We start from the raw sequence: 21,103 nt of genomic DNA on the forward strand, positions 1-21,103 counted from the left end.
GCCAGTCTGCGAAGGGAGAGTGAGAGAAATGGGGGACCTCTTAAAATCCAGCTACCCTGTGACATTTATTTTTAATGACCCTATAAATTATTCAATTTCTGGGATGCTAATGGGTCATGGGGGTTTGGAAGCCAATCACAGAAACCTCCTTCCGTTTGGAAGCGCTTCAAGTCCTGCTCCAGGAGCACAGGCTGCACAGGGCTCTCCGCGCCTGCTGTCACCGACTGACTCCCACTGCTCCCCTCGCTTCCTTGGGTGACCCTTCCTGTCTCAGGACGAAAGTGGGGCCTCTCTCTAGGAGCCAATGATTCAGGGTTCAAAGGCAGCAGCCGGGAAGTGCTGCGTCTGCTGGCCTGGGTCCCCGCTTACTCACCATCCTGCAGGGTGGTTACTGCCTCTGTCTCTGTGCTGAAGTCGCTGTCCCCAATGTCATTGGTGGCTTTCAGGCGCAGCTTGTAGGAGGTGAAGGGCCTCAGCCTGAATGAAACACGAGGGGCCAGTGACCACCGGGAGACCGTCCCTGTTCCCCAGCCCACCCCTGGGAGCCCCTGGGGACATCTTCCCTGACAGTGAGCCCTGGTCTTTCTCAGTGAGGAGGACGCTTGGGGTTGGGGTCGAATCAGCCCTGGCAGTGGTGAGCCCAGGCTCTAGAAGCCCCCAGAACTGTCCAGGAGAAGCCTCCAAACACCCAGAACTGACTTACTAGCCTGCCTGGGGACAGTGAAGTGGAGGGTAGGACTTCCTGGCCAGGGGATGAGGGTTTGCTTAGGGCTCCTGGGAGGAAGCACCAGCTCCTGTAACTGGAGACCTCCCTGTGCAGCAAAGCCTGCTCTCCGAGGAGCCAGAGGGTTTCCAGGAGCTGAGGATGTCATCCCTGGCACTGCCAGAGTATACATGCATGAGTGCCCGCCTCACCCACTAAGTGCTCCTTTGTGGAGGTCTGCACTGACCAGTCCAGCCTGGCGCCCCTCCCCCCCAGTGACAGGCAGTGCCCCCCCACCCCTCATCCCTACCATCTGCTGCCCAGACATGGTGCCAAGCACTTGAGAAGCATTATCCTACTTAATCCCCACAGCAGCCCTGTGGGGCAACGTCATTACTATCCCATCTCATGGACGAGGAAACAGAGGCCCACTGAAGTCTCTTGCCTACTGTCATTGGACTGGTACGTGGCTTGGCCGGGACTGGAACAGGGGTCCTGTCTCGAAGCTACGTTTGTCGGCCACTTTATGTAAGACCAAGGTAATGTCAATTGTCCACGTGAACAAATGCCACACCCGCAACTGATGGAGATTTTATGATCCTTAATGCTCCCCGAGGCACTGTGTGGGGCCACCATCCCGGCCTCCTCCTTCCTTCCTCCCTCCCCCCTCCCTCCCTCCCCCCTCCCTCCCCCCTCCCCCTCCCTCCCTCCCTCCCCCTCCTGCTCCCTCCCTCCCATCCACAGGACCACTCCGTATTTATTGGGTTTCATGTGCTGAGTGCTGTGCCACACCTGAGACTAAGATTTCAGACCAACTCTTCTGTGCAGATGACGCTCAAACCTTCATGGACTTGCCTGATTGCCCAGGTGCTCACCCGTTTAGCACCTGGATGGCCAGCTCCTTGTGGCCGTCCCTCACATTACCGCAAAATGAGCAGGTAAGGACACTGCATCCTCTCTGTGCCCTCCCAGCGGCAGCTGTGTCAGCCAGCAGCTCTGCCATCCCCTCCATGTCCCACACCGGAAGAACTGGAGTGATTCCAGACTCCCCTCCCCTGCCCATCAGGCCCCGACTAGCTCACGTTTCCTCAACACCAGTCTAGGCAACGCCTTCCTCTCCTCAAAGCCAACGCTCACTCCTCATCCAACCTGTGAGCTGGTGGTTTTCGAACTGAGCCCCGCGGAGCCCCAGAGGCTGAGGAGCCCTCTGGGGGAACAGGCCCCTCCCCACCCCACCAGCCAGCAGAGCTCCACTCCCCTGGTTTGTAAGTTGCTGCTGGGTAATTCTGAGAAAGGATGCAGAGAAAGGACTCTGCCTTTTGAAAAGTGAAAACCACCCTGGACACGACGGTCAGGAAAACTTCTGTTTCCGTACTGCCTCCCACTCCCGACCACACTGCTGGCTCTCTCAGCTGACACCCCGAGGGGTGCTCCTCCTTCCCAGCCCCCCAGAGCCTGCTCGGCCCTGCCAGCTGCTAGTCCGTGACAGGAGCGAGTGTCCTCCCCTCTCTGTGCCCCGATGCCACAGCTGGAAGCAGTGATGGGCACCCTGGCCCGGGCCCGGCTTTCCTGGAGGTGCTTCTGCAGTTTGGCCCTTAGGAATGATCTCTGCTGCAGGCTTCTGGAAGTATCCTTTATTAAGTTAAAACAAACACCTTCCCATCCGTTCCTAGCGTCCCAGAAGCTGTGTTATCTAATTTTGCTGATCCCATGGGCCCTTTCTCCTTGAGCTGCTGTCTCGCCCCGACATTTGCACGGCCAGCTCCTCCGCTTCCCATGCTGGAAGGCAGAGCGGGCGGTTGTCAGGATGTGGACTCTGACGTGGAGCCCCAGGGAAGCCTGGGCAGGGCTCGCTGCCTCAGTTTCTTTGTTGGGGCTGATGAGAGCACCTGCATCGTGAGGTTGTCGCTTGGATGAGATGCAGGAGAGGACCTGGCACAGCGAGCGCTCGCTGGACGGTCACAGCCTCTGTGACCATTACTTACATGGCTGAGCGAGGTGCCTGTCCCCGCCAGCTGTCCCTACACCCTGCTCACGTCCTCATCTCCATCAGCACAAGTGTCATTAATTATATTTCCTTGATGACCGTCTGTCTTCTTCACAAGACTCAGGACTCCAGGAGCACAGGGACCAAGTGGCCTCGGTCACGGCTGCACCCCCAGCACCGAGAACAGGGCCTGGCGCCCAGAAGGTGCCCCGCAATGACCTGCCGAAGGGGGATAGTGTGACCTCACTCCAAAGTCCCCTGGGAGGGTTGCATAGGAGACACGTGAACATTAGCACAGCATCTGGGCCACGGCAGGTGCCCCTGAAATGACCCTTGTCTTTGTCTCTATCACTTGTGTTGACTGACGTTATTATTTAGAACATGCTTGGTACATAGGACTTATCATGTGCTATTTAGCACTTCCCTATTCTCTGACAATCTCGGGATTTGAGGCCCAATGTCAGGCTCTTCCGTTCCCACCCACCGAAGGGGACAGAGAACGCCTGCAGGTGGCTGGAAGGGGGGCCCAGGGCTGAGATAAGTGGGCCTGGGTGCAGAGGAGAACACAGCTCCTAGCAGTGCACCTGGCTTTCCCGGGCTCACCTCACTCCCGGGACTGATGAGCCGCAGGTAAACCTGGGCATCTGAGCTGCAGGAGCTGATTCTCATCGGAAGAGAGCAGGGAGGGACTGCTCAGAGGTGGGGAGAGGTGATGACAGTGCCCATGTCCCCTCTCCTGGTTTCCAGCTCAGCCGCCTCCCCTGCACACTCCTCATCTGTGTGGCTGGACTCCTGGTTTACTTCCTGTCCTGAAAGATGCCATCTTCCCTGCACACCTGCCCCCTCGCTCCTGCTATGGCAGCTGGAGCTGGACTTCAGCGAATACTTGACAAATGAACAAAGGAACAGATCATCCTGGAACAGTCTCTTTTGACCCCACTCATTTCCCCAAATTCTGCTCCTTGCTTCCTCTTCCAGACCTGCTCAGCCTCCGATTTGGAGTCAGACAAGCCAGAATTCAAATTCTGGCCCCGCCACTCCTGGCCCGGGCAGGTCACTTAACTTTACTGAGTCTCACTGTGTTCACCTAGAAAAATAGGGACGATACCTGTACTTCCAGGGCTGTTAAGAAAGTTAAATTATATTACCGACCTCAGGGGTCTGACAGATCTGGGCACACAGTAGGCAGTTAATAAACGTGACTTTCCGCCCTGTGCCAGCCAGCCCCGGTGACCGCGCGCTGACAGGACGTCTACCCATGCTGCGTGTGCATCCCCAGCTCTCGGCACGTCCAGTTTCCCTTACCTGCCAACTTTCTGCCATCCCAAATCAGAAGCTGGCTAGACTTGGGCCATTTGTTGAGATAACGTGGTTATCTAAACTGTAACCATCCCAAATTCAGGAAAGGAACATATTTGGATAAGACGGGGCCCTCACTACCCAAGCTTGCTGTCAGAATTCTTGCAGGAACCAAGTACATTTAGGAAGCAAGCTTGTGCCTGCCCTGGACGGCAACCCTCTTCTCACATCCACACATTCACCTCCGCGCCAAATTCAGGATTTCTAGGGTGGCGTGGGGTAGGGTGCATGGCTGACAGGCTCCTCCATGGAGCTCGACGGGGGTCTTAGACATGGAAAGAGCTCCATGAACCCACTCACTTGTCTTGGTTGTAATAAAATACACTGACCATTTTAGAAGCTACCTACTGCTGCCTTTATGTACTTGCTGTTACGGTTCTAAAAATATGTGTTAAGAACTCATCATCTGCACCACAATGAGCATCGAACCCATGCATAATATCCCCGGCCAAATTTGCCTGATTTTTAAATTGGCACTATTTTAAAAAGCTTACACGGAAGAAGAAAGGAAAGGATTCCGTGGAGACAGGGCTGACATGCTGGCTTTGATGGGTCCCTAGCCGTTTACATGGCGATCGCCTTTTGGCCCTTGTGCTTTTGGTTTGGGTCCATTGCACCTGTCACAGTGGGAAGTTCAGAGGAATGGCAAAATCTGTTGTTACTGAGCGCAGAGCCATCACCTGTGCTCAGGCCATCACCGTTCCATCCCACGTGGCGCCCAGAAGGTCTGTGTGCCTCTGCCTGCAACCCTTCTCTTTTTCAGCCATAGTCACTTCTGCGGGGTGCTGCCCAGTGTGCAACTTCAAGCTCTAACCAGAGACTAATGCTGCCAACACATGTCTCTCAAATCCAACCCCTCGCCCTAGTGCTTCAGAACCAGACTCATTAGAAGCAGGCAGTCGCTAGGTTTAGATGGTTAAACTTTCATGTTTTTGGCCACTAGCAGATTTCATGCAACTGGCAAAAGTAAAAAGTTAAAAACACAAAAAAGGGAAAATGTAGTCATCAGGATTATTAAACAGGAAGGGAGTTTACACCATGGAGGTGTACAAAACATGGCTTCCCTGGGGTTCTGCCCGCGATGTGTTTTCCATTGATAGGGGGAGGGGGCATTAGTCCTGGTTCTGTCTCATCAGGAAACTGACAACGGTCCTTCCTACACTAAGTTAAACTGCCCTCCCTGAAACATGGGCCTCCTTCCCAACATCAAGCCCCACGTACACAGTAGGTCTGTTTGATTTCAGGAGGTCCATGACATAAAAGGCAGTTGGATTTTAATTTTCTTCTCTCCTTTAGATGGTTACACAGAGCAGTAGTTATTTATATCTGTGAGCACATGCTAATTGACCTAAGCACCCCATGCAATGGAGTGTGGATTATTACGTGAGCTGGGCACGCCCGGCCACTCGCCCGACCCTCAGGGCTATGCCGTGCCAGGAGAATTCCGGGGCTCGCGGGTGTGGGAGACGGTATCTGTGACTACAAGTGCTTTCTTCTGCAGCCTGAGAGCTGTGCCTCTTGGGTCTGTGGCTGTCGTTCAAAGGGTAGGTGGCATGCTGGCAGGAACCTGGAGAGTCTCTTTTGGATTGCCTTGTTAGCTGCTGCCAGTTCGCTGCCTCAGTCACTGAGGTGAATCTTGGACTCACAGAGCTGAAAAGGACAATAGGACCGTGCCAGCAGCCCCGCCTTCATGATGAGAAAACCAAGGCTTAGCAAGCTCACAGGATGGACTTTTCCAAAGCCACATGGCCACCAAGGGGTGGACGGATTGCTGAGAGATTAGTGTTCAGACAATAACACCAGTTTTTTACTACTTCACAGACCCTCACAAATGAGTTGTGCGATGGTTTGTGTCCATGGAGCTCTGAGGTGCAGGCCCACAGAATGTCTGAGCTACGAAGAATCTAAGGGGTTCTTTGTTCCGTTTGGAGAGGCCAAGGCATAGCACATTCACCTCGTAAGACATCTCTGCCTCAACTTCCTCTTCTGTGGAATGGGGATGGAGAGCCTGGTCTGCACTTCCACACGGCTGTTCCGGACGTTGTGTGGAACAACGTATGGAGATTGTTTTGAAGACGCCAGAATGCTATACAATGTCGAGATGACAGTGGTAGCGATGATGGCAGTGGTAACAGTGCAGCAATGAAGACCCCACAGGATGCATTAGTCGTCCAGAAGCTATGTGACGAGGTCACTACGGAAACCGTCTCAGGTGGGCATCACCACAGACACTGTTCTAGTCTCACTGCCTCCCCCGAGGAGTATGATTACAGGGCTGGGAGTATGACTGGTTTTCTAACTTCAACCCGCCAGCAGACGCGTCTGAACAAATGCTGTCCCGTTCAGTAGGAGACAGTAGGAGACCAGGCAGTGCCCTCGGGTCTGCTGGAAACAATGCTGTGCTTGGGGCCCATTCGCCCTCCATGTTCAGACAGAGCTAAGAGCGATGTGGGTCACGTGACTGAGGAGGTCCCTGTGCCCAGGTCCACCCTCCGGGGTCCCAGGCAGCTGTAGCTCTGGGCGGAGGAGCGGCCTGTGTCTCAGCCTGTGATGGGGTCCGAGGGGCATCTCCTAAGGGGGCCGTGTGTCTGGGAGCAGAAACAGACGTGGGGAGATCTGTGTGACCTGCCTGGTGCTGCTCACGGGTATCCAGTCAGGACACATGCTCCACCCCCAGGCGCGCCCCCTGGGTGGCCAGTGACAAGGACATTGGACCTATGAAAACCCCTGCCCAGGGCTTGGTACTGAGAGGAGCCTGTATTACCCCCAGCGACCCGGAAGGTAAGTGACGAGGAGGTGTCCACGAAGGCTCACAGCAGCGGCCCAAGAGCACCCACACGGCAAGTGGCAGAAAGCAGAGCTCAGCCTGAGTGGTTCTGGCTTCAAAATATCTGTCTGCCCTGAGACCCCACTGCTAACCACCCGTGTGCATCACCATCCCGTCCTCACACCAGGGAGGAGAGCTCACGTTCTCCTGAAGCCCCGCTGTTGTCACATCTAGGAGACAGTGACAGCCACACCCCAAGCCTGGCCCCAATTCCAAAGCCTGAGCTGTGCTGGGTGCTGCGTGTCTGAGGCCCAGGCTGCCCCAGGAGCCCCTCTCACCTGCTTCTCATCACGGCCCAGGCTCAGCAGAGTGTGGGAGCCGAGCAGGCGGCCTCGCAAAGGAGGGTGGGTGTCGGACACTCTGGGAGGCCCCGCCCATGCGCCTGGCTGGCTGCAAGTTACTGACTTCTGACCCTCGTTTCTCATCTGTACATTGGGGACAATGACCTCCCGGCCATCCCTGGGCCATCGTGGGGATTCAATGAGCTCGTAATGTACGTGAAATCTGCTAGCACAGTGCCTGGCATGGTGGGCACTGAATGGGTGGTGCTCAGTCTGAAAGAAGGCAGCCTGGCTAGCCTGGCAACCGTGGTCTGGCTCCTCAGTCCTCCTGTGAGGTGTTGGCGAAGGTTCTAGACACACGGTGGGAGCCACTACCTAGCAGACCCTCCCACACCTGAGCGGGAGTTTAATAAGAAAGCGACTGAAATCTGGGCCAGGTGAGACGGTCCACGAGGACGTGAGGCCCTGAGGTCACTTCTTGGACTCGCCCATCGAGTCTCAGATCTGCATGAGTCTGAGTTAACTTCTCCTCGGCCTCGTCTCCTTGACCGTAAAGAGGGGCTGGGGCTGTGGGAAGGGCCAAGTGAGGTAACGCAGGCCAAGTGCTGGCTGCAGGGTCAGCGCTGCCCCTCCCTCCGTCCCTCCCTCCTAGTTAACTAAGTAACTAAACAAACAGTGGCCCTCATCTGGTTCAGTGGGGACGCCCGCCATTTCCCTACCAGCCGTCACTAACGAGTGACAGCACTGAGGTGCAATCTGGCTGCCTTGTTAACCTGGAGAGCGAGCATAGAGGGAAGGGATGTCTCTCCTGGGGGGACATCTGCAGGCTGGGCCCACCCCTCCCCACACAGCTCCCCTCCCCAACTCTGCCTGTAGGGGCTAGGACGCCAGAACCCACACTTCCGGGCTCACTGTGCCATCGTCTCTGCCTCATCAGTGCCAGGCCCTGCCTGGGGTGTGCCAGCCAGCTGTGCCTGCCCATCTGGGAGGACAGACTCAGCAGAGGCCCGGAGGGCACTGCAGCAGTCGGTCCCAGGACACAGGAATCCTGGGCCCTGGTCCAAGGGGCATCAAGTGGAAGAACAGCTATCGGGTCTCAGTGGTGCATCTTTTGGGGCACACAGACTCCCTCCTCTGGGAGCAGGAGCTGGCTGAGGCGGGCCGGGGCAGGGACCCCAAGGACAGGGCCCACGTTCCTGGGGAAAGGCTCCCCTGGCGCGTTCAGTACCTTTCGACCTCACAGGCTGTGGCCTCGTGGCTGATGGATGAGGAGTAGGTCTGCCACTGTCCCCCAGGCAGCTCTCGCACCTGCACCGTGAAGTACCGGATGGGTGAGGCCCCGTCGCTGCCCGGGACCCACTGGAGCCGGAGGCTGCGAGCGGTCACTTCTGCCTGGGGCACCAGGAGCTCTCTGGGAGGTGCCGGCCGCTCTGCAACCAAATGAGGACAGACCAGCGACACATGAGAGGCTGTTCTCCCAGGACAGGCTCCACCTGAAGCTGACTGTGGTGCACTGATGACACCACGTGAGTTGTTCACATGGACTGGAAAATCTCAAGGTGACTTCTGGCCTCACGGGGACGTGAGGTTCTCTTACAGCCACTTTGGGCGATGCACCCCAGCTTGGATCTGATGGGAGACCCCTGCTTCCAGAATGCTCCGCCCTCACAGCAGAGACCGACAGACGGCGGTGAACCAACCAACACATGCTCCTCAACCAGCACGCCATTGGGTTCAGGAGTCTCAGTGACACCTGGGCTCCCAGAGCACCTCAGGTCCCTTTGGACGCTCTCTGTCTGATTTTGGTCTCAGTGCATCTTTAACACTGAGCTCCTGTCCCTGGAAGTCAAGCTGAGCCTGGACCCTTACAGGCATCGAGCTCAGCTCTTCCCTGGGACTCGGCTGCCGCGGGGCCGTCCCTGGCACTCTGTCCTGGAGAGATGGCGTCGGGGATTCAGGGACACGGGCCAGGACCCGGCCTTGGAGTGTGGATCGTCTGTGCGTCGCCTGTCTCCTCACCCCATCGATTTCGAGAGAGAAACTCCATAGGGGAGAAATAATTGTTTAATTGTTTATCATGAAGATTATTGATTCTGATTAGAATGTGCGGCGTGTAATAACACAGCAATGGATTGCCAGCCCGCGGTGCTGGGCTGTGAGGGACTCTTCCGTCTCACTTAGTGCTCCTTTCCTTGCGCACACAGGGCGGCATGACTCCTCTTCTCCCCCAGCAATGGCCCCAGGGACCCTGCTTCAGAGTCTCCCTTCTGGACATGTTGGCAACTGGAGAAGCTGCTTGGGTTCCCTCTGCCTGAGCCACAGGACAGCATCTGTGGGCCCTGGTGGAAACCTCCTGAACGCTAAACGTGGAGCAGCAGGTGGTGCAAAGTGGGGTGGGGGGCAGGGCCCCACTCCTATCAGCAGCAGCCCAGCTGCGGACCAGGACGCCTCCTAAGGAGCGTTCATGTCAATACTTCCCCTTGGATTTGATTGAAGTCACGTGATGTCAAACCTTTAGCAAACCTCTCTCTTTCCCTCTATTTTAGAAGGCGCTAAATATTCCGGAGGGGCAGCATCAACTCTGAGGAAGGGGGCACAGCCCTCTGGAAGAGGAATCAGGGCCCCGTGCTTCCCCAACAATGAAAGCACCACCCCGCCTACAATTCTGGGACCCTGCCCTGGACGCCCTGGCTCTGAGCCTGAGCTGCTTCCTCCACACTGGGGGTAACAGGAGGACACACTTCAGAAGGGTGTGGAGGGAAGTGGGTGAGGCCACACTGCACACGTGCCTGGCTCAGGGGAAGAGCAATAATAATGCTGAAGAAAAATGAATGGTGTGAACACATGAGAACATCTGAGGACACAGTCAGTGTTTGCTTTGGGAGAGCCGGAGCAGTTCCTGAAATGCTGGACAGCGCCACGAGCTCACCACCCCCTGTGCACGTACACAGTTCTAAGTGCTTCACACAAACGCCACCAGGTTGGTACCAGGGGACTCTGCCTCAGGCCACATGGCTCGAGCTTGGGCGCTTGGTGACCCTCAGAAGGAGGTCAAACAGATCATCTGGGTGGGTCCCACTGGTGCCCAAAAGCTTCTCCCGGTCGTCACTGTTCCCTGGATCGCTGGGCCTGGCTACGACCTCAGAACTTGGAGTGGGAGCCAAAGCTGGCATAGGCCCCGGGGGAAGGATCCTGCGGAGGCCGAGTCCAGAGCAAGGCCCCAGCAGGTGCCCGGGAGCAGTGAGGTGGAGACCCGCAGCCGATCTCCAGGAAGGGCCAGCGAGGGCGGTCACATCTCAGCCCCACAGCTGTGTGTCCCGGGCAATTGACTCAGCTTGTCTGGGCCTCAGCTTCCTCTCGTGTAGATTTGGGGCTCACACCACATTCCACCTGGGCTTTGGAGAGGATAAACCAAGATAATACAGATGCAGCATACACCCAGTGCTTGGAGCAGAGCTGTCCATAAATATGGTTCTTTCCAGGATCGTTCGGGGGAAACAAGGTCACCGAGCGTTTGCTCAACTAGGGGTATGGTTTTGAACATCAGAGACCAGTGCCTGCCTTCAGGGAGCTTGCCCTCCACAGGACTCTGCATCCCTGGGCCAGTCACACAGCCCTCTGGGCTGCGTTTCTATCTTTAAACCTGGACAGGCATGTCTGTGTGAGATCACAGGTGTGTGGCACATGTTGGGCTATGCAGACACGCTACAGTAAAGTGCCCGGCTCCAGGCACGGCTCAGCGGCAGGTAAGAAACCCCCAATGCCTGCAGCCCCCCACTGTGCAGGCCGCACAGGGCCTGCCTGACTGAGGAAGCTTTGTGCACGTCCACGGCTCCCATTCCAGCCCATCAATCCTCCCCATACTGTCCGTGACGGTGAACTGGGGCCTCAAGATCTTACCTCTCTTCTCGGTGGTGATGACGGTGGCCTCCAGTGGCTCCCCCCAGCCCTGCCTCGTCTTGGCGGACAACCTGAAGATGTAGGCCGACTCTGGGGCCAGCTCGGTGGCCGTGAACTGCCTGACCGTGGCGCCGACCTCCACCGTGGTGAACGTGTTGGGGCTGCTGCTGGCCAGGCGGTAGGCGATCTGGTACCCTGCGGGTGGGGGCCAGAGGGCCGCATGGTCAGTCACTTCATCAGGCACCCGGGGAGCACCCCACCCCACCACCCACAGTCACGTCTGTCCTGGAAACCCAAACACAGCTGTGCGTCGGTTTCCTCACTGTTTCCTCCTTCCTCAGCCAGCATCTGAGAGGCAGTCACAAAGCAGTGATGGATGGGCCTCTGAGTGCTAGACCCCATGACACTGGTTCCCTCTCGCCCTTCAGTGGAACAAGCTGTGGAAAGGGGTCATCTTCGCTGTGGCCACTGGTGACGAGGATGCTGCAGGGGCAGTGGGTGTCATTGGCAGGGCAGAGCGAGTGCTCCTTGCTTTTTCTCTCCCTCATCCACTGCCTCCTGCTACCGGCCCTTTCCTCACCTGGGCCGAGGGCAGTATCTCCTACTAGAAAGTTCTTCAAACTGCACCCTCTCCCACAGCGTTGCCTGCGGTGGCAGGATGGCTGGCCAAGCACCAGCTGGCCCTCACATCTGCTTCCCAGCCTTCCTGCTTCTCATCGTCCCTATCTGCCTGCAGACCCCCAGCTTTCCTGCATGGTTCTATTTCCTGTCTCCTCTTGCCCCCAGGAATACCCCCAGCCCTGTGGAGGCTCTGAGCTGGGAGCTCCACTTTCAATAGCCTCCTCCAGTCAAGGAAGCAGGAGGGAGCCCCCGCCTGTTCCAAACATCTGATTATCAAGGATTTGTGGCTGATCAGCATTGCTAACGACCAAGCCTGCCGGGGCCCCAGCCCGCGCCGGCAAAGCAGTGCCAATGTGCAGACCCACCTCCACGCAGCCTCCTTTGGCTCAGACAACTGTGTTCCAGCTGCTGTGCTCCTGCGCCGGTTAAAACCAGAGCTGGAGGGGTGCTGTGCATCCCTGAACATTCACGATTCACGATGGCCAACCGGCCAAGTGAAACAAGGGACTTCTCTGGGGAACCAGGCCAGCAGAGCTGAGCCCGTCCTCACATGGCCTTCTGCGCCCTGGCGGCCCCTGCAGACACGAAGCCCCTGGCGCCGCATCGTGATGGGCCATTCCACCAGCCTGCCTGTCCACTCTTGTCTGCTCCTGGTGAAGCACCTCTGCTCCTCTGTCTTCCTTCTTGCAGGTTCTTCAGCTCGCTGGTGACCGAGCTGGCAGCTTCCCAGCCGCTGCACTTAGGCACCTGTCCAGTGAAACGAGGAGCATCTCCTGGCCGGCCACGGGGGAGGCCAGGAGGACAGGTCCAGGGCTCAGCTGTGGGGTGTGCTGGTCTCTATCATCACCCACAGACTGGCGGACAGCATGCCCTGCCCTGCCCACAATGACCGCCCCTTGCTGACAGGTGTTTGTAGGACCCTGCGCTTGGCCCCTTGCGTGATCACGGCAGCTGCCATTCTGCTTCCGATGGACGGTCTCTTCTCCCTGCCATGGCGACCAGCTGTCCCCTGGCTTCCTGGATGTGGCTCAGCTGGCCTTGGTCCTCTGGCCTGGGTGTCCCGCTAGATGCCTGTCCTTTCTCATTCACTGACCCCAGGCCTCTTGCCCTTGCCTCAGGGGCAATCTAGAGTTTAGGTGCAACGGGAACCCAATTGCCAGCCTTCTGAGACTCCTGGACACCTAGCATCCTGAAAATAAGGACAACGTTGTCACTGCAGCCACCATGGTGCAGCTCTTCCTGCGAAACTCCTCACAATGGTCTCAGCAGGCAGTGTATTTATCCTCACTCTGCCCATAGGCAGTGACGTTCAGAGAGGGTAAGCAGTCTGCCTGAGATCACACAGCATGTAATTTGAATCTGTCTGGCTCCAAAGTCTTCACTTTGCAGTCATGTGGCTCCCATGAAGAGGAAACACCTTGTCTTCCCTTGTTTGTTCCTGGTGACTCTAGGCCACGTGTCCCCAGTGCCTACCACGGAAGAGCACACTTTCCTGGCATGCCACGGCAGGACAGGCACGTGCTTTCGAGGCGCATACCCCTGGGTTGCAATCCAGGCTCTGCAATTCTTCGCTGGGTGACTGCCCTCTTGGAATCTCAGCTGGTTGGACTATGTGATGCGGGCAGGACAACGTGATCCTGTTGGCGGGTCACGGTCACATGACATGATGCCCGGGCACAGAGGTCAGTGCGGGTACGTTCTGGGTTGTGATGCTGTTGCGAAATGAGAGTGACAAGCAGCCCGCACACCCACAGCGAAGGATCTGCTCCTCTAACCAGTCCTCTGCCTGGTGGCATCTGTGTCGTGCAATAGCTGTCCTTACCTCAAATAAATGTGTACTGCTTCTCACGCTGGCCTTTTATTTTCAGCTGACACAGGTTTGCACTGAGAGCAGACTAATGCACACATGTCTGGGGCCTGGACCCCATCTACACACACAGTGGATTTCTGGGTAGGATGAAGCCGAGCAGTTTTCTTGTCCTCAGTGGGTGAAACCACGCGTGTACCTGCGGCAGCAGCGGGAGGCAGGGGGTGCTGACGCAACGCGCTCTGGCTTCTCTCATCACCAGCGGCCTGGCCCTGCTGTGCGGTGCGGTGAGCCTTCCGGGGCGCCCTGAGGCCCCTCCACCAGCCAGCATTCGTTCCCTGCATTCGTTCCTTCATATTCTGGGGAGCCATGTGAGTGATTAAGACTCCTCACTAATTCAAGTCGCCTTTCCCCAATAAGTCTGAATTAATGAGGAATTACACACTTTTGGGAACAGGACGTGATGACAGATGTGCTTTCAGGATGTTTATTCTTTATCATGTTTTATCGCTGCTCAGATTATTCTGTTGCTGGAGTTAAAAATCCTGTGATAAACTAAGATTTTGTTCAAAGGCACATGTTTGTGAATCACAGATTTCGAGGATTAATGGGAACTAGTCTCTCCTTGAAAGTCCTCTCCCCCTGCCTCGCCGGCTCTCCCCCTGCCTCGCCGGCTCTCCCCCTGCCTCGCCGTCTCTCCCCCTGCCTCGCCGGCTCTCTCCCTGCCTCGCCGGGTCTACTTCCTATCAACGGCTCCACCTCTCTCCTCCCAAGCTGTCCTCCCAGTGCACAGCCCAGAGGCTGGACCATGTGCACGACAGCCTGCGTAGGCTTCCTCCACAAGTTGCTGCCCTCGCTCCTTTCCCCGTTCTCTCACAGGCCTGGACTCCCTCACCCCACACTGGACCATGCGCTGCCATCTGTCTTTACACCGTTTCCTGAGTGTATGAGTCCTGTCTCTCAGAAGCCCCTGACCACACAGCAGTGTGTCGGGAGACCTGGGTCCTAATCCAGCCTCGTCTTTACTCACCTTGGGTGAGTCCCAGCCCCAGTACACACTCAGCTTTTCATGTCTAGCTGTGAATGGTGAACATAACTAGTCCCCACTTATTAAGAGGGCTAGTAATTAAGGGGCCTGATTAATGTGGCTGAAATGGGGGCAGCCTTGGGGACCTGCGTCAGGAAGGAGGTCAGGCCGGGGGTCCAAGTCCCCAGTAGCAGGGCCTGGGGCCAAAGCCACCATGTGTGAGGGGGGGAGGGACCACCTGGGAGGAGCAGGCTGGTTTCCCCAGCCCCCACGGGGCAGTGCCAAGAAAGGGTGAAGTGTGCCCCAGGACAGTACCTGAGACTCTGAATGTCATTCTGTGGGCCTGCCTCGGGTCGCCATTGGCCTGGCTGGTAAAAGACTAGCACTGACAACTAAGCAGGGCCAGGCGCTGGGGAGAGGCCTGGGCGCTCGGCCCACACAAGACCCTCCAGGCTCTGAATGTGCTTGCCTGGGTCCCCAGGGCGCCACTCGCTCCCAGAGGGAGGACTTTATTTGGGAGGTGACCCCAGGAAGCAGAGGAGAGGGGAGGGCAGGGAAGGCAGCTGGCATAGGGGGCAGGGAAGCAGTGGCCCCTCTGGGAGCTCGAGATGTGGACGGGGCTGGTGTTGCCCCAGCTTCCAGCAGTCCCTGGCCAAGGGCTGCTGGCGGAGGGCTGCTCCCCCAAATGCCTGGCCCAACTGCAGAGGGTGCCCTTGGGCACACCACTGGTGCCGGATGCTCAGAAGCGGCAGAGTGGCCTGTAGGGTGGCGAGCTGGGCAGGAAGGGCACACAGCACCCGCGAGGCCACCTCACCAGCCAGAGCCCACTGCTACATCTTAGGGACTCCTTCTGCCTGTCATTTCTCTAGGCATACGAATTTGAAACAGAACTGACTTGACTCTATACGTTTTTTTCATTCTCCTATCTTCTCACCACATATGGAAAACATGTTTTCCTTCAGAAATATGAGTTTTAAAGACTGTAACATGCCCTTGTGTGGACCTGCCATTTAAGGGCTAAGTGGGAACAGGGATGCTTGCAGCAGGATTGGCCCGCATTCCTGCGACCCCGAGGGCCTGCCACACGGAGATGACAATGTCCAGCTTACACAGTCAGAGATGATGCTGTGAGGTGATGCACGTAAACTGTAAAGCAGATGGTATTTGTGTCTAATTGCAGAAAATCTAAGTTATTATTTCTATCTCTGATCCAGTACCCACACTGATCCACTGGGAGAAAATGCTCAGCCTTGGGTTAGATTTGTACCATCCTCTAGTGCCCGTCCTGTGGTCTGTTGAACATAAAGATGAATACCTCGATCTTACCCTGACGCGTTTTTAAAACATCCTAGACTCAGTAGACAGTAGGGAGAGCGTTTTTCTGCACACAAATGGGAAAAGCAGCAGCTGAGTATGATTCTTGCATTTTTAGAGAATGGCAGGTAGTGTTGAGAGATAAGAGTGTGTGGTGGGAAAAGCTAGTTATGTAATTACGCCGCAGGGAGCTGAATTTTCGCAGCCAGGTCAGGGGACTGCGGTGTGAGTGAGGACAGGATGGAGAGGCCGAATCAATAGCAGGAGTGAAATGTGGCCCGAGGGCAGCCTGGTTTTAAAGCTACGGGTGAATTAGGGTAAAACAGACATTCAGAAGAGCGAGGCCAAGAATGCAAGGCACTGATCCAAGCGGAAGATCAAAACTCTGGTGAAGAGAAGTCTGAGCAGTTTCTGAAAACACCTGAAGACGGAGGGAGCACTGCGCACGTAGAAACTCAAAATCGGGAAAGCGTGTGGGCTGCAAGCACGAGACAGGTTCCAGAACCATCCGCTGTGTGGGATGCAAACAGGAAAAGAGGCTACGAAGATGCGACTGGAGCCTTTGGCAGGCTTCTCAGCTGCCTCGGTCAGATGCGCTGGCTGTGGACGGAGCCCAGAGCCACTTTGCAGAGTTGCACAGAGATGTCTGCGGCAGCCGCAAGCCTTCTGTGCATCGCCTGCTTCCTGGGCACACCAAAGGCACCAGTCAGAGTCACCTGCTCAGTGATCCGTCACTGGGGCCCCACAGCCAAGGCCACCAGTGGGCGCATGATGCCGCCTGGCTCCTTGGTAGCCATTGTAGGTGGGTGAGAGTGGTGACAACACCTCATCATTGTCCAGAGAACTACAGCAGCTGAGTCGGCCCTGGGAGGCCTTGTGTTAGCCCAGCCCAGAAGTCATGGAGCTTGTTGGCTTTACAGCTTATCCATTTGAGAGCTGGGAGCAGACACTGCAACAGTGGATCAAACTCTGCACTGCAAACATGGCTCACACTGGCTTGAGCTCCTAACTCCTGTGCATCCTTCCGTAATAAGCCAAAGGTAAATGTTAGGCCCTCGGCAGGCACCTGAATGTGGGACAGTCTGGCGGGTCCGGCGGGGCAGATCACGTGGATTTGAAGAGCACATGCTTCACTCATTCCAGCTTAACAGCATTGAAAGGAGTGCTTGGCAAGTGAGGGAGGCGCCGTCCTCAGGTGGCCCCCGCCGCAGCCAGGAGGAGGCTCTGAACGCTGAAGGCTCTCCACAGTAACACATTTACGCAAATGAGCAAGTGTTTCTCCCTCGAGGGGCCTGCCAGTGTTTGAACATGTTTAGACACAGATTACAGGCGCGTGGGCTGCAGCGGTGTTTTTATACTCAGAAGACTGCATGGCCAGAGTGGCAGTGGGAATTCAAGGTCTCTGGGTGTAAAGTGAGTCTTACAAAAAGACATTTTCCTTTCTCCCCCATGAACACCAATCGGAATTTTAGAAGCTGTTTTCCCATCTTTCCTCCAATGTCTACGATTTGGCATGCTAGTTGTGCCAGTATCCAGGTGACAGGTTACCCAGACAACATTTGTTACAACCGACTGCCATTATAACAGAAGAGGCTCGAGGGCGGTGTTTTCTGCATCGCAGGCCTACACAGCGCCTCTTACTCAGCACCTGTTTGCCACGCTGGAATGTCAGGCTTTACATACTACCCTCCTCTCTGGCTGTCTGTGCTCTGCAGTGGCAGCCCCCTCCGCCCCGGGGACTATAGATCAAAACCCAGACTTCTCAATGCACCTGAGGAGCGCCCTAAAACCTGGCCCCAAGCTGCCTTTTTAGTTTTTTCTCACTACATCCAAAATGGAAAGGGAAAACTTTGGCAACAAATGGCAGTTCATATTCTTCATGATTGTACTGCTTGATATTTGTTGAGCTACAGGTCAGGGCACTAAACAGTAGAGCCAGCCTCCAGCCCAGACTCTGGAGGGTGCTTGGTCTCTTGGTACGTGATGCACCAACATGTAAAGAGTACGGAAAAATCCCTAAGGAACAGGTGAGTCCCCAAGAAGAAATGGTCAGAGGACATGCTACGGGCTCCCTGCCCCCACTCATAGGTTAAAGTTCTAACCCTGAGCATCTCAGGATGTGGCTGCATTAGAGGACAGTGCCTGCAAAGAGGGGGTTAAGGTGAAATGAGGTCAGACGGTGGCCCTGATCCATTATGGCTGCTGTCCTCACAAGAGGACATTAGGACACAGACACGCACAGAGGGGAACCATGTGAAGACAGCCATCTGCAAGCCAAGGAGAAGGCGCAGCAGACACCACACCTGCCTGGCAGTCGAGGCGGAGCCTCCCAATGTTTGCGAGAAAGACCTGGATGCATAGCTCAAAGCCATGGCCACAACGTCACAGCACAGGTCTGTCTATGGCAAGAGACACACACGGGAAATGCACACTCTCCTGCTGCCCATGTCCCGTGGAGCCAGACTGACTCTCACTGGCCCAGGGAACTGCAGTGAATGCAGAGATGCTCAGAGTCAGGACCAGCCGGGAGGATGAACAGAGGCGGGGGTGGGGGATTGAGCTGCCGGGCTCAGGGCAGGGCTCGGGAGACCCCTCGTTCCTCAAGCGAGAGGCCGGAACTGCACATTTTGAGCTCTGAAAACACTTCCTGTTCCACAGTACGCTAGGGACACCCTGGGGCAGTCAGATATGTAGCCCCACTTCCAGAAAAGGCGGTGCCCTGGGCGCTGTGTTGAGGGCAAGCCCTGCCTGCCAGTGGGCTGCAGGGACCCTCTGGAGAGGCCATCTGCTCTGCAGTCTATTTCCCTCCCCCAGCTCAGCAGGACGGGATGAGACACACAGGTCAGCAGAGGCTTCGTCTGCGCTCACGGTGACTGTGGCAGCAGGAACCCGCAGTTCCAAAAACCACCCAACCAGAAACACTGCACTCAGAGCAAAATACATCTACCTCACAACTCCAGGGACCCCACAGACCGGGCTGCAGGCCCTGATGCAGACGACTATGGGACGCCCAGGCCCCAGGCCCCATCTTAATGGAGCAAGAACTCGATGAAGATTTGCCTTTCTGTCCCCCTCCCTCTGGCCCCAGTTATTATCTAAAAGACACATCTGATCATGTCGTTTCGCTGCTAAAGTCCTTGGCTGACTCCCTACTGTGCTCAGCATAGATTTTCAAACATTTGTTTAGTGCCTGTTTGTAAGTTCAGGTTTATGACTACTGTAACCCACGTAGAACACAAGCTAACACGTTGGGGGGCTGCTGTGGGTTAGGGTCAGGTGACCAGCATGTGGGAGTGCTGAGCTGGGTCTGAGAATACACCACGCCTGGTGCCTGTGCCTTTAATGCCCAATTTTAGAAGTCGGGGCCTATGGGTCACCTCCTCCATGGCTTCCAGGGCATTCCAGCAGGTTGCCGCTCGGCCACGTCTGCAGTTGTGGGTCTGTCTACACTCCCAGGAAAGAAAGGACTCCTGTTCTGGTTGAGTGGACGCCCCTCTTCCCTTCTTCCCAGGCTCTGGAAAATCCAGCCCTAAACAGCTGAGAGGTCCACCGAGACCCCTCACCCAGGAGGCGCAATGCATTCTGGGTTAACACAATGTAAATTTCAGTCTGCAGACACCTTAGCGCGCAGCTCACAGAACTCTAGGGGGTCCACCATCTCTCAGGTCAGGAGACGCTAGGCTGCTGCAGACGAGACTTGTGTGTTTGTTTGTTTACTTCTTATACATCTAATAAAACTCGATGCCATCCCTCTGAGCTGTGCCCTTTAATCGCTGAGCTCCCTTACCCAGAATGATGCCGTTGGGCTCCTCTGGCGGCTGCCACACGATCCGCACAGACGTGAGTCTCACTTCTGGGAACACCAGCCTCACCGGTGGGCCTGGGGCTGATGAGGAAAAATATCATGTGATCCGGGTGCCGCTACGGTGTTACTTGGGTACATGCCAAGGTTACAGAGGAGTCCGTGGGCTAGCCGAGCACCATCACTACCACGTATGACACTGTTCACGGGTGAAACACTCGGTTTTGGGCAAATGACTTTTGGAACCTACTGGGTTCTGTGTGGCTTCCCTGTTGATTTTGAGAAAACACCTCATGTTTGATCCAGCCCATCTGAAACTATGCTGGGAGCAGTGCGACCCGAGGTTGCAGGCAGCTGGCAGACCAGCTGCTACGTGGTACCATGGAGTGTACATCAAGGTGAGAGCAAGGGCAGGGGTCGGAGTCGGGGGCCAAGTGGGTAAAGGAGGTCAACACATGGTGACATTAGGAAGGCAACGAGACTTCGGGTGCTGAGCGTGCTACCGTGGGCACAGATGTTGAATTATAATCTCGTCCACACACCTGAAAACCTGCGTTATTAACCAATGTTACCCCAATAAATTTAACAATAAAAAAAGTCACCAATCTGAGCTGCTTTCTTTTCCGGGCTTGACATCCTCAAAGTAGGTGTCAGATAAGGACGAGGGCCTGACGTCCCCAACTCTAAATGGAGGTTACAATTATGGACAAAATAACATGTTTGTAATCAATGCACTGTCCTAGAAAATGGACTTGACGTGCACAAATGCATATACTAATTCCTGCTTGTGGTGCATCAATTAAAAAGCAGTGATGTATTGTGGCACCATTGAATAACAGGGTCACAGCTCTCGTAAAATATATTTATGTAAACAGATAGGTGACTGAGTGTGTGGCCACTGTCAAAACTTCTTACTGGAACTTACAACTGATTGACTCCCAAGGAAGGGGCAGTGGGCATGGGACAATCAACACTAAAATAAAGTGATAGGTATACACTCATTCCAGGGCTGCTGAGTTCTGCCTCTAGCGATTAAGCTGAGAACTGTATTTTAAATTCTAAACGTGTGTTATGACCCTTCTTTGGGAGCGATACGTGTAAAGAGGAGGTTATGGGCTCATATGCCAGCACCTGTGCACAAACAGGCCAACTCTCACGTCAGTCTTATGTGGCCTCGATCCCCTGCCCTGACCCCAAGGCTGATCATTTGGACCCCACTGAAATGAGGGGGTGGTGAACCTGTTTTTATTAGGACTGTGACCGAAGGAAATCATTCTGTGATTTGCAGATCCACACTTAAGGAAGATTCAATTAAAACTGACTGAGTTTTAAGGAACAGTTTCTAAAATGCCCCCTTTTCTGTGGTGTAACCCGGGATACACTACAGCTTCATATAGTTTTTGCAAAGAAACAACCTTCAGGGCACATGTCCCCATCAGATCCCCAGCTGCTCTGAGGCTGCGTTTGGGTGGCAT

At 55.6% G+C, this 21,103-nt stretch overlaps 1 protein-coding gene across 1 annotated transcript in view; it reads right to left on the bottom strand.

Moving 5' to 3' along the window:
• Positions 1-21,103, bottom strand: part of SDK1 (sidekick cell adhesion molecule 1) — a 683,166-nt gene that overhangs the window by 66,226 nt on the left and 595,837 nt on the right. Inside the window, exons 28-31 of the mRNA XM_074313985.1 lie at positions 19,614-19,712; positions 11,058-11,252; positions 8,386-8,587; positions 374-477 (exon numbers count right to left, since the gene is read on the bottom strand). Coding sequence (XP_074170086.1) covers positions 374-477; positions 8,386-8,587; positions 11,058-11,252; positions 19,614-19,712 — 600 coding nt within the window. The remainder of the gene's footprint in view (positions 1-373; positions 478-8,385; positions 8,588-11,057; positions 11,253-19,613; positions 19,713-21,103) is intronic.

Source organism: Rhinolophus sinicus, linkage group LG10 (assembly GCF_036562045.2).
Source record: "Rhinolophus sinicus isolate RSC01 linkage group LG10, ASM3656204v1, whole genome shotgun sequence".
Classification (NCBI taxonomy): domain Eukaryota; kingdom Metazoa; phylum Chordata; class Mammalia; order Chiroptera; family Rhinolophidae; genus Rhinolophus; species Rhinolophus sinicus.